The sequence below is a fragment of the Centruroides sculpturatus genome, unplaced genomic scaffold (genome assembly GCF_000671375.1).
Source record: "Centruroides sculpturatus isolate CEXI.00-Female unplaced genomic scaffold, Cexi_2.0 scaffold2406, whole genome shotgun sequence".
NCBI classification, from domain to species: domain Eukaryota; kingdom Metazoa; phylum Arthropoda; class Arachnida; order Scorpiones; family Buthidae; genus Centruroides; species Centruroides sculpturatus.
In genome coordinates, this window is record NW_019386538.1 from 1 (window position 1) to 14,535 (window position 14,535).

The 14,535-nt window shown below is 27.0% G+C and overlaps 1 protein-coding gene across 1 annotated transcript; it reads left to right on the top strand.

Moving 5' to 3' along the window:
* The first annotated feature begins 3,213 nt into the window (after positions 1-3,213).
* Positions 3,214-11,327, top strand: LOC111615255 (dixin-like). The gene is made up of 12 exons (XM_023356668.1): positions 3,214-3,571; positions 4,000-4,131; positions 4,334-4,420; positions 4,506-4,589; positions 6,002-6,055; positions 6,137-6,229; positions 9,247-9,336; positions 9,412-9,561; positions 9,675-9,783; positions 9,871-9,979; positions 10,060-10,168; positions 11,216-11,327. The coding sequence occupies exons 2-12, from the start codon at positions 4,060-4,062 to the stop codon at positions 11,288-11,290; spliced, it is 1,032 nt and encodes a 343-aa protein (XP_023212436.1). The 5' UTR covers positions 3,214-3,571; positions 4,000-4,059; the 3' UTR covers positions 11,291-11,327.
* Positions 11,328-14,535: the final 3,208 nt, after the last annotated feature.

Consider the following 14,535-nt stretch of genomic DNA (forward strand, 5'->3'; position numbering starts at 1 on the left):
ATTTTAATGTGAATAAATCATCTTTTATCGATTATTGAGAGAGTTAATTAAGAATATATAAAATAAAATAGCAAAAATGCAGTATTAATAAATAACATCGCTTAATATTTGTGTGTGCTTTTTTTTTAATTTGACTCTTTCTATCCTATGGGAGCATTAAAGAGAATTTTTTTAATCATACTAATCGTGGGTTCGTCTAGGACCACAATAGGCTGGATGGGAGGAAATGGAGTCCTGGGACAGACCACCCGAAAATTTCTGAGGGCGCAGGATAGATTCTGGTTTCCCAGAGAAGCTTAGCTTATCAATCAATACAGATTTATCCCTGAATCTGTTAGAATTACAAGCATAAATTCTCAAAATATATTTTAAGTGCAAGAATACTTTTTCTATTTCTTGTATGCGATTTTGTATCAGAATGGTACAGTTGAAAATTTTTCTTATCGATCTAATCTATAAATATTGATTATGTTTAGATAGATATTAAGAACTTAATTTACATTAACATATAAAAAAAATAAATAGTAAACTTTTCAATTGTTTTACTCATTTATATCATAAATTTACGAGAGATCTTTGATTTGATTTGAATAAACTTTGATTTATTTGAACGTTTTATTAAAGCAATAAGTTAAACTCCACAAATTGTTTCGTTAGAATAAAACAATGTAAAGAATTACAGTAATTCATTAAATAATTTTTTTTCTTAATTATAAATGGTTTATAATTAAAATAAACGATTATAACACAATTCTTCCATATACTCTCTTAATTTACCTGATTTTAATTTTGATATTGATGAAGAATTAATAGCTTCCTTCTTTTAAGTCATAAAAGGTCACTTAATAATTGATATAAAGAATAAATATTAATTCATTGATTTTTAATATAAATAATAGCAATAATAAAATTAATTATTTTCTGTAAATGTTCTCAGACAGAATACCAAATTAATTATAAGCGTATAGAAAAATATATGTATGAAATTAATAGTATAGTATATATAATTATAAACATAAAATATTGTTTATATTGTAAAATTAATGTTTTCAACTTAAATTCCACATTTTTCGAAATACAATATTGATTTATATCATTAAAAATACATAGTTTCTTCGAATATTTCAAGATTTTTCCCTTGCTTATTTAAAAAAGAATAATGGTTTTTAAATTTATATTATTTGTTAATAGGATAGTAAAGTATATTTAAATACAATTTCCAAAATCATTATTAGAAATAATGGTTTTATGACTTTCCTCTATGTTTATATCCTTTAATACCTTTCAAACGAGACTTTGTTCATTCAGTTTATCATTAAAAACAGCAATAAATTCTTTATTATATCATTATTAAATCATTATAACTAATGTGATTTATCAAATTAAAATATATAAACTCTATTATTAACTTCGAATTAATTTTATAAACAACAATACATCATTATCAAGTTAACTCTGTCTTCATTAATTTATTATGATATTCTGATGAAAATATTAAAAAAAATGATGATCAATAAATTTATAAATAATTAAATCATTCTTAAATTTATAAGTAATAATGTACGATTGATTTAGAAGGAAGATTTATCGAGATAATTAGTTTCTTCGTTGTAACTAAAATAGTCTTGTAAGCTTCTTGATCTTCTTCCCTATCTTTGTTACTATCTTCTCTTAGGAACTGAAATTATGCCAGATAATCGTTGTTGAACTAAAAATGCTTTTAAGTTCTGAGAAAAAAATATCCTTTATTATTTTGTTCTCATTTCTTAACTATGCATTTCAAGTTTCATCACTAACTGCGGTTAGATTGCATTTTGCGAAAATCTTTATGTGGCACGCAGAGCAATTATGGTGGGAGGTTTTCCTCTTCCCACTAATTCCATCTCTAAACACATTTTAAAATTGTTTCTCCGGGACAAAAACCTTTAGGATATCAATTTTAGAATAAATAAAATATTAATAAATCCGCATCTTAATAACTAATATTTATATTTAAACCTCCGGCCATGAAGAAACATTTAAATCCTTATGGTTTTTTAATATTGTACATGTTTGGAACTGACACAAATAGAATAAAAACTACTACGATGCGTAAACATAGCTATGAGGTAAGGAAATGCTCGAATGATCCCGATTTTTCCTGCAAATCTACGAATTTTTTCGGTTTTAAACTGCGTTAGAGGTTTTCTTCTAATCTAAAAAATAATACAATTTCTATCGAGCTTTCAGAATTATAGCCAATTTGCAAAGCTTAACGTCTTCAGAAAACATTAGAATTACCAGAACAAAATATAAAAGAAATTGTTCAACATATTCAAGTCATTTTTCATCATTAAATTATTATTTTTTAAAAATATTATTCGATTATAAATGACAAATATCCGGCGCCAGTTAGCTCCAACTCAATTCAACTGTTTTTTTGTAAGATATTTAACTGTATAATTTATTAGGTACTTCCTCGGATTTTGTTATAAAAATGGAAATTATGTAAAATTACTATGTTTCTACTAAAACAATGCAATTGATAAGTCAATTTAGGAAGCATTGTTCGTGAAAGTGTTCCATAAATAAAAGCAAACTGTCACGGCTCGTACAGCAATCTCTAGTTTTATAACAATATAGATTTTATTACGATAATATCGAGGCCTATTATTTGTTTCTTTTGACTTTTTTCTACTGATCGAAGATTGTTTTTTTATGCAACGTCCTTGCATTAAAAACTAATTCAATGGATATCTCTCGGAGGCAATCGAACGGATCAGTAGACAATTGGGTTACTTCTGCCACAGCCAAGTTATTATATTTATGATTGTTCTTCTATAATCTTAATCGAGTTTATTATAATAATAAACAGTTCTATAAGTGTAGAAAATGTAAGATAAATATTTCTAAACAAATTCTTTGAATGAAAAGATTTTTTTCTGGTCAAGATGACAAAGTTTGCACGCATGAGTAAAATTGATTTAAGGAAGGAAATATACATTAAAATCAATAAAAGTGTGAAAAATATAATTAATTAAAATGCCGGAAGGAAATGCAATGAAAATTCAGCTTTTTTGAGACATTAAATACTACAAACCGAAAGGAAAAATTTCGTTCTATATTAGAAAAAGCGTAGTCGGATAAAATTCACTTCGCTTTACGAATATAGAATTTTTCAGGCCAAATGCCCGGACAGACACCCCCCCCTAAACGCCCACAGAATAATGTCCTTCCATTAAAAACAGGAACAAAATGTGGGACTGTAATAGTGTGACCTCGTGCAAAGCAGTCTAAGTAGAGTAAAGCGGAATGCCGAGTCACGTTTTAATACGATCTTTGACCTCATCGATTATATTATAGGTTATTAACGATCATCTCTATTAATTCTATTGTTGTGAGGATTAGTTTAATAGAATGGAAATTCTTTTATTGAATTATTTTGAATAAGTTGAACTCTTTATTGTTTATGATGTGATGTTTATCACTAAGCGTGTTCTTTGCTCGCTTGTGGCACAATTTGGAGCACTTCAGTTACAAGATATAAAATTCACTCGGACCTTCTAATTAAGGCGGATTAAGGCATTTTTAGGTGATCGAGCCGATTAATCATTCTCTTTAGATCGTGTCGTGTCCTAGCCTACATAAGTTTTATCCCTTTACTTTTTCAAACGCCTACTACTTCACTGATATCGCTCTTTAGTGGACTCTGTTCTACAAGGTTACTTTTCAAGTGACTCTTCGACAAAACGGGTTGCTACAGATTAAAATAAAAAAAAATTGCTAATTTTCTGCGATCTTTCGGGATTTAAACTAAAAAGTCTGTAGGATTATAACCTTTTTATTTTTCTTTCTTTAGTTTCTGCATGTTTATGTCTGTGAATGATGAGGCACTAGTCTAGGAGAGTTAACAAAAAAAGAAAAATAAAATTGAAGGCAGTGGTGGGGCAAGTGGTTGATGGTAACACAGCTGCAGCAAGTAATGTCCTTGGGTGATCTTGTTTCATTTCTCTCTTGTAGGAACTAACACCAAACGCATATGCGTCCTGAGTTTTGCAACTGAATGCAGAGTTGCAAAGAATGGGGACACCAAGAACTTATAGGTCGCATGATGGCATTTTTACAGCATTCCTCAAGTGTACTAAACGTGGGGTAAGTGCAAGCGGAATGAAAAATAATTTCTTTTCTCTATTTTAAACAATTTCATTTGCTTCTTCCCCAAACTGTAAGATATAATAGAACTAATCGGAAAAAAATTCTAACGTTTATTTATATTAAGTGAAAAATTAATTTAAATTACATAAAAATATATTTAAGCAATTGAGCTTTAATTTTCTTTTTCTTTTTCATTTAGTTACTCAGAAGTCACCGTCCATCAGATATGAGAAACGAATCTGTCCCTTCCGAATTCCATCATCTAAATGGAGATGCTACTACTAAAGTACTAAAGTTTATTCTTAAAATAAAATAAATTTATATTAATTATAATATAATATAATATATAAAAATTTCAAATATAAATTTAGAATCATAAACAAGATGGAAAAGATGCTTCTCCTGGAAATATCGGAAAAAAAATGGAAAATGAAGTACAGTCAACGGAAGATCGTGTAAGTGAATTAATTTAAAATATATAAAATAAAATTTTATATATTTTATGCAAAATTGATTAACTTTATCAATGAATTTATTTATAAATTAATTACTACGAATTTATTTATTATATAATTGTAAATAAAATTATATAAATCTATTTTCTAAATTAAATCCTTTAAAAATCCTTAAAATATTAATTGAATTTTAGTGATTATAATCTGAAAAATACACATTTATTAAATTCTAAATTTGTCACAGATAGGATTATGTTTATAGAATATTATCGACATTGTCGCCTTTCTAATTCTTAATTTAATTAAGTAAAAAGTTTAACGTTATCAATTGACGTGTATAAATAAAGGAACCATTAATCTATATTTAAATAAATAGATATTCAGATTATACTCTTAAGATATTTTACAAGATGATATCTTTATGTTAAATTTGTTAGAAGTATCGGAATTTAATTATGATAAATTGCGTATAACATTAATTTTAAACGGGAAGGTTATATTTTTGAGTAAATCTTAGCGATAAGAGTCAGTATAACACGAAATTGTACCGCCTGAGTACCAGTCTGTACATTTCCTCTCATAAAAGTTATTATAAAAGGATCATTTTATCCTGTTAATCGTGTTTTACTCATGGAAGGAACGTTTTATGGATATGGGAGTTGTAAAACATTAAAACCTGCTCTTTACTGTTCAGATTTTTTTTTGTAAGGGAGTTATAAACAATCGGCTATAAAAATACAACGATTGAACACGTTTATTGAAATTCTACCATTGCTTTCTTTAATGGTTTTAGTTTACAATAATGCTCATTGACAATTTCCTATAGGAAGCATGCTATAAAAAATAGTCAAACTTCAGCATGTTTCTATATAAAATGAATTTATATATAATTGGAAGAAATTATATTTACATTAAAAATCGAAAAGTCAGTAATTTTTTTTTAAAATAAATTGATTTCTAAATACAAATTTTTACAATTTCTATGAATAAATTGAAAATCTCATTTTAAAAGTTAGCTCGAATTACTGTATATATATATCCTCTTTTAAATTTTTAAAAAAGTTAATTTATGAATATATTCAATATTTAGAAGTGAAAAACTACGTGTTTTAACATATAATTTTTTCTAAAATTTATTAATTAATAAATATTTATAAACAATTACTACGAAACGGTGTAAGTTCGATGGCACTTTAACACGTTTTGTTAAAAAATTAGAAAGATACCTTCGACCGAACACGTTCATGTTCTTGGAAGTTAAACTTATATCCGTGTTGGAAATTATGCGAAAAGTAGACAAGTTTGACCTTGAATAGGAAAACAATGCTTGGCTTTTTACCTCTACTTTTCTCATCTCGCATTTTCCACTTTCATTTTCTACAGATGATTTATAATGCTTTTTTTTATTCCAGTCGAATGTTATTAAAAGGTTGGAAGAAAGAGAAAGAGAAATCATGCGGTTAAAGGTATGATTTTTATTGTTAAGAATGTGTTCCTTAATGAAGATTTCTGACGGTGCTAATTTAAAGAATGATTCTACCTTACAGGAAGAGTTGGGAAGGCAAGAATTGGAGTTGAATAATCAAAAGGATCAATATAGCGATGCACTTAAAGATTTGTCGCTGGCGACAAAAGCTAAAGTAAGTTTTTGTTCATTTATATACAGCCAAACTTCGCCCTTCTAGATAGAGCCAACCTAGTGAATTATCTAGAATGAATATTCCTTTTAAATATTAAATTGAATACCCTTCAGTGTTAGTGAATTACTAAATATAAGATTTCTCATCTCGAATGACATTGATATCATCGAATTGACTTTCAAACTCTCAAATTCACATATAGATCTCGTTACGCCCCACACTCGCTTTAGTGCTAATTTTAGAGGCGGCGCTAAATCGAAGTTTGGCTGAAGTTTAATTTATTTAATCTATGAAGTTAGATAAACAATTAGGAATATTCAAAGGTATGAGAAAATGGAGATAATGTAATAATTATCTTTTAAATTATAACTAAAAACATGTACAGTACAGTACAATAGGGATTGGTATGCAAGTGGATAGATATAAGAAACATTATATATATATATATATAAAAGGATTAAAATTAAAATTTATTTTTCAGTGTGTGATCTGTTCACTATAGAAAGAAAATAATTATTTTTCTCTTTTTCCATGTTGACTATAACATAAGGTGTAATAAAAAATATAATTTTTGTATTGTTGTTCTAGGTTGCACTTCTTAAACTATGAAGGAATTTATAGAAATATGACTTTAATTTTAAAAAAATTATTAATTTTAATATATAAGTATTTTTAATATAAAAAAAGTTCTAGTCTCTAGTCCAAGAAAATAAAATAACAGAAACCAAAACATTTAAACGAATGATTTTTGTAATTATAAACTAATTATAAAATCATCTCATTTTCTTAGTAATGGGAGGATACAAAATTTCTGAAATTTAATTAAAGGCAGCGAAATTTAAGAAATGTGTATAATTATCTTATATTACAAATTTAGAATTTTTATTACTCATAAAAATACAATTTATTATAATTTTTAATGTTATAAAATAAAGAAAAGAATTTACTTTCATTAATTTTTTTTTATACTCTTACTGATAGAATTTTCTATCTTTTATATCAAATTCTGTAATTTTAAAAGTTTAAATTGAATTTACTAAAATAAAACTTTTTTACCCCTTTCTATACATTCTCTCGGAGCGATGACATAATTATAATGAAATTCTATATATCAGTTGATAGTTATCAATGGTCCGAACAAAGAAAAACTTTGTACCAACTTTATCAATCTTCTCACGATAATTAAATATTGTTACTCTTCTTAAAATAAAATGTTAATTTTTAAAGTAATTAATTTTAGAAATTTTTTTTATGACTATCTTCGATTCAAAATGGCTAGAATTACTTCTATTGTAATACCTAATTAATTAGAATGAATAAATAAAATTTGAGGAAAATTTTAATTTTAAAAGAATTGTTAAAATATAAATTTTAAAATAATTTACTTAAAATTTTTTAAGTATGACTTTTTTATAATAAATGTACAGTGCATTAGTTTAGAAACTAATTATAAAATCTAATATATTCACATGCTTTAATTAATTTTGATAGAAATTATATATAAATACTTTATGATATATTAAAAATACTTATAAGCATTAATTGAATAGCAGTTAATATTTTATACAAATTTATTTTTACAAATTTTTAATTCAAATAGAATTTTGTTTTAATTATAATAAAATTAAATGATCTAAATAACGGTAATTAAAATTTAGATTTATTATTCATGAATTTAAATTAGTTTTTTTTTCTTTTTAGTATTTAACATTATCCTTGGATTTTTGCATTTAAAATAATTTAACAGGTGTTTTTATTTTTTACAAATTTAATAAATTATTCAGAAAGTTATTTATGTTTCTTTACTTTATAAAAAAATGAGTCTAATTAATTTCAACATTTTACATGAATATTGATTAAAAGTAAAAATGCATAAATAGTTTTATTGACAAGAGATGTAGCAAAACTTCAGTTTTATATGCAAATTTTTCCATTTGTTTTGAATGTTAACTGTAAACTATCTGGATTTTTAACGTTCGAAACGACTAAACTAGTATCTTTTTAATTACTATAATTAAGGTGATGCTGAATATGCTAAGTTATCTTATTAAAGAAATAATAGGATCCTTCTAGAATTCCATAGTTAGATTCACATACTACAACTAGAAAAATTACTGTATTAAAAATCAACCAATCAACAGCCAAATTAATCGGACAGAAATATAATTTCTGCCCGATTAATTTGGCTGTTGATTGGTTGATTTTTAATACATCGGGTTCTTGGGGTGTTTATATACCGTATGGTAATTCAGTATCTCTCTACAGAATCTTTTGAATTAAAATACTAGCATTAATTCTTTTATACATTATATTCTCTCGAATAAATGAATAAACAAAATAGTAAAATGAAAAATATTTAGAATATTTTCTACATATTTAGTTATTATTATAAGAATCGTAAATTAATTGAGAATTTTGAGCTTAAATGGTTACTTCTGTATGTGTCAGAATTTCTCTCGTAATAAATTTGCAAAGTTAGATTGTTAGAAATGTCAGATGTCCCGGATTTTATTCTCAAGTATTTGGTAGCCCTAATAATGTTAATGATAAAATTAAAGACAGCATAACATACGATGTTATTCTTATACAGTATTGTCGATATTCTTTACTATTGAAAATTCTATAGGCTAAATATTCCACTATTTGTTCGTATTATTAAAATATTTTAAAAATGTTCTTCGATGTTTCTTTGAAATCCTTTCCAGAAACTTCTTTAAAATATAATGAATGCTTTTTATTCATTATTTTAAAAATTTTTATGGATAATATTTTTGTGATAATTATTCCAATATCATTTTATTATGAAGATCTTGTTATATTTATCCTATATAATCCATCCATTAATATACAGTAGTATTCTAAGATATTATAAGAATTAGTGCTTAAGTTTTACATGTTTAAGATTGAAATTATCTTCCATTTCCTAATTTGTCTGTTACTTTTACTAATTACAGTATTTTATAAGATAAATAATTAATAAAATTAGTTTAAAAATTAATTTCTTATTTTTATTACAGAATAATATGTGCATTCAGTTGGTAGAACAAGAGAAAAGAGTGGCCAGATTAGAGCAATGTTTATCCTTACCCGTAGCCACCAGGTTACAGGTAAAATAATTGTAATACTGTACTATGTTTAAGTTTCACAAAATAATCTTCATCATTTATCAATTTAATTTGCAGCAAAGACAAGAACTTCAAGTAGTTCGAGAAGCGATAGATAGCTTACGTTTGTGTTTTCCTTCCAATGATCCGCATCAGCATACTTTAGATACTATCGAACAAAGTATTGCCACGTTATGCGAAAGGGTAAATGCTATCGAAGCTTTTAAGGTATGTTTATATCCAAGTTATAGATCGTTGAAGTATATTAAACGATAGAATATAAATACATATAATTTTAAGAATATAATACTCGTGTTTAATTTGTTCACCGTATCTTATAGTGTGATACCTCTAGCATTCCTCCAATAGATGAAGCTAGTGGGTTTTCCAGTCCTGCAGAACAATCATTCACCGAGAGCACATGGCACCAACCAGTACCCCAATTAAGAGGTACTTTTATAAGTTTTCGTACCATTTTTCTTTTATATGATTCGAAATTTTACAGGAATGTTAACCTTTTTGTTTTTTAATTTTTAGCTACGAATCCTTCTTATTACAGAAGTCATAGAGAATCGAAACATCCTACAAAAGTTTTATATTTTATGTCTAGATCGACTACTCCTTTCCAGTGCAGTATTCATAAAAGGTAACTCTTCATTTTCCTCCTCCCTTTTTGTGGAAATAAAGTAAGTTTCTAAGTATAATTTTCATATTCTACCATTCCAGGTTAGGTGAAATTACTTTAAGGGATTTTAAAACTCTTTTCGATCGTCCCGGGCAATATCGTTTCCATTTTAAATCGTTAGATCCAATTTACGGTGCTGTTAAAGAAGAAGTAAGTTTCAGTTTTATCTACTTTCAATATATATATATATATATATATATATACTTACAGAAAATTTCGAATCTTTTATTATTTAATATAATTCTAAATATTTTATGGATTTTTAAAAATAATTTCCCGTAAGAATTTTTGATAAAAAAAATTATTATTCTTTAAAATAACAAAGTAGGAATTTAGATAAATTAAGTGGCGCCATCTGTTGTTTAAAATATAGAATAGATATCGACATATTTAAAAAAATTATTTCCATTATTTTCTAAATACATTGGAATACCATCAAAACCGAATATATAACGTGTCTTGTCTAGCGAATAAATAATGTAAATGTTGTTAATTTGTCACTTTGCGTGTGACGTGTGTCCACCTCTTTTTATCTACGTTCCTGTCGTTCAAAGTTGTTACACATCAGTTATCGAGACTAACAATAAAAACATTTAACGTTAAATGAAAAAAAATTCCGGAAATTTAGATCTTTTTTTCCCTTTATAAATTGAAAATTCTTTACTTATTATAAAGAAGAAAATAATAATTACTCCACTACAGTCGATAACTAACGTAGAGTCAACGATAAACTTTACAGACCTAATAAAACCTAATAAAATAATAGTAATAATAATAATAATAAAGGCCTTTCAAATATTAAGGCTCGAGTGGTTTGCCTTTCTGAGGCATATAGAAAGCTTTAAAAAAGGTATTATAGTTTTAAAACATGAAATAGGATTTTTTCCCTTCTTAACATACAAGAAATATAATTCAATAAATAATTTATGTGTTTGAGGCCATTTAAATATGAAGCTTGAGCCAAAAATCCCTGCTGGCCTCTGCTAGGAGAGAGCCTGATTATTGTTATAGTCAAACCCTCATATCTATAGAATAAGTCAATTTATTGTAATAATAGCAATAGCATAAGTGGCTTAATGTTAAAGGAAAGAAACACCATTAAGCTTATATTTTTTTAAATATTTTAATACTTTATTTTCACAATATTTATTGAATTTTATATTAGATTAATAATTTATATGATTATTTAAATTTTAGATCGTTCAAGATGATGATGTTTTACCAAGTTGGGATGGAAAAATTATAGCTTGGGTTGAAGAAGAAAACGGGTAAAATAATAAATAAATAAATAAAACATTTATCTGTAGAATAAGTCAAACAAAAATGGTGCTCAAGTTCTCCATACGTTAACACGCGATTAATTTGTTTATTTTTATTTGAGAAGAAACGAAAGGAGAGTGTTGTACATACTGTAAATCCAGTGCTGCAATGTCTTCCTATATATATTTTATATATATATATATATATACACACGAAAATATTTTTACTAACGTCAACCCGCGCCACCTAAAATGGTTCGAAAATATTGTTAAAATATTTTGTACATTTATTTGTTATATAAAAACAATACGTGGAATTTGTAAACTGTACATTGATGTGACGCTTGTATTGTTTGCTATTAAAATAATATAGTTTTATGAAGTCTTTTTTTAATTCTCATAATACATTTTCTTTTAATTTCGAAAATAAAATTTAAACAGAATTAATAAAAATTGATATTAAAGACTCTAAAACCCATAATTTTTGTATGAGTTTATTGTACAAAATAAACTTATAAAACTATAAAAATCACGTAAAGTATTCTTTACATTGTTCAGAATTCACAATGCTGATTTATTAAAATAAAACTATAGAGACAGAAGATTGTAAATTAAATTTTGTATAATTTATTAAGAATAATGTTTCGAATATTTAATATTTAGAGTATGTTAAATTACGTATTCTTTACATTAAGTTATTCAGCATTATTCTGAATAAATTGTATCATTTACATTAAATCCATCCTCCAAAAACTGTTATAATCTCTCTTATATAAGCTGATTTTTTTAAAATAAATTTATTTAAATTCGTTAAAATCAAAATAAATAAAATGCAAATACAGTAAATGTATTTTTGTATATTTAATATCAGAATTTTTTATCCTTTCAGTTTATTTTACTTTGTATAAAATGAAAAACTTATAAAAGGATTACACTTTGTATATTTTCTGAAAACATTTTTATGTTTCTTAAGCAAAAGTGATGATGGATAACCCAATTGATATACTGTATTAGAAAATGTCGATAGAAACTCGATCGATAGAATAAAAAATCCAGCAACGAGTTGCTTAACTTTCTCGTCAACATTTGGTAACACCATCTGTTATAATATTTTATTAAACATTTTTTATATTTTTAACTACAGTATTATGAAATAGCAAAAAGCTTAATTTTGAGAGTATTGATGGGTTTTATAAAAAAATTGCAAATGCTAATAACGAGTAAAATCGTCATTCAGTCATACCTGCTAGAGATACACACGATTCCCATTACTGTATCTCCTAACCCCATCGACCTTTAACCACCAAAATTTATTAGCATCAATCTCCCTAATACACAAACCTTCTTGCAAAATTTCATAAATTTTCGACAAAAAGCACAGTAGTTATTAAGCTTCAAACAGGGTGAACAAAATCGTGCTTCCCACACATAAACTAACATCCATACATACAGAAATTACCTCCGAATTGTTTTACATTTCTCAACGTTTCAAGATATCTCCAGTTCAAAAATGTAAAAACCTTGGGAAAATCATTTTTTGACCGATCGCCATACTTTCCGTCTGTTACATATAACAGCCGAAAAAGTAAAAATACAGTACTTATATAAATTCCGTATAAACTAGAGAATTTAAAAAATTTATTAAAATACATAATCTATATATACAGATATAAATGAGAATGTTTGTTTATTTGTTCGCTATATATTCCTAGGCCATTTGACTAATTGCTACGAAACTAGGCAATTACGTTCGTATATTTCTAACTTAGATAATGTCGTATATCCGACTCCAAAATATCAATTGGAATTTTATAAATTAATTTATATCTACATTCGATTTGCTGGCTTTACAGGTAGCAACATCTATTGGCAAAAAATCTAAGAAAATAATAAACTAAATATAATTCTTACAAAAAAGGGTATCATTTTAAAAACTATATATTATATTCACTTAATTACTGCGACAATGATATAGCGCGAAATACTGAAATAGCTCTTCATCATTACTGCAACAGATAGCATACAGCACTTGCCTGCATGGAATCGAAAGTGTTATCCTGTGACAAGTCTATAAGTACAGTATTTAATTTTCCACATCTAACAACTCTGGTTTTTTTTTCATTTCTGAACGGTACTTTCTTAATTCTAATAAGTGTCCTCCAGTTTCCGAGTGGATAAAACCACCAAACACCGATAGTTAGTTAGTCGTGGGTTTGGGCCTGTCCAATAGGCTAGCAGCGTGGAGTTTCTGAGTTTTCTTCACGTTAGTAACACCAAAATAGGGTCCAGCTTCCCATTAAAGCCTTTCTGGGATGCATCCCCCGAGACAGATTGCTCACGTGCCACATTGTCCTAACTAAACTAATTCTAAAGAGCGATTATTTATTGTGACAGCGTCACAATGCCGGGCTGCAATATTTCGTCACAAAGTTCTTTTTTTTTCGTAGTGTCTTGCCCCTGTACAGCATACTTTTCCTGTTAGCAATAGGGCCATGCCGGTTATTTATCTAATTGCGTTCAGGGGAAAATTTTGAATTGAAGTAACTTGACTTTCGGTCCAAATCGGAAGTTAGTATATAGTTAATCCAGGCCATGTCTGGAGTTAGATAGATGAAAGTCGAGACCATGTCTGCAATGGATAAATTTTCGAATTGGACAAGGACAGATTGAGTCATCGGCCGAGAATGAATAGCTACTACTTCGGAGGTCAAAGTGACAAGAGATTGCATATATAAACGGATAGAAGAAGAAAGCACTTACTTCACTTTGTTACTTGTTACTTGTTGCTGAGACGTCTGCTAGTGCGAAGCAAGGGAAAAGGAATTGAAACCCCAGAATAGACTGAACATTGAGGTACGGACGAGTGTCAACGACTTTAGACTTTGTACTCAGCTAATATCCCCGTTAGCAATAACAATGTCTGATCTCGACTTCCATCTATCTAACTCCTTTCTCGAGATTAAGGAAAGATAGACAGACAAATAATCAGGCAAACGGCAGTTGGAATTTAAGGAATTCAGATTGTCGTTCGCCTGTCTGCCTGATTGTCCTTCCTTTTTAAGTACAATTTTTTTTTTTACAATTACAAATTAAATTACAATTTTTTCAAATTGCAACACAATAATTTTTCTATAAACGCGATATTTACGAGAATATGCTTCTCACGTAGTTTATACAATCTGTTGCAAAAATATAAACGCTTTATTATCACATAAAACAATTATTCTGGAATTTTTGCAAGATTCTTTTTTATTTAAA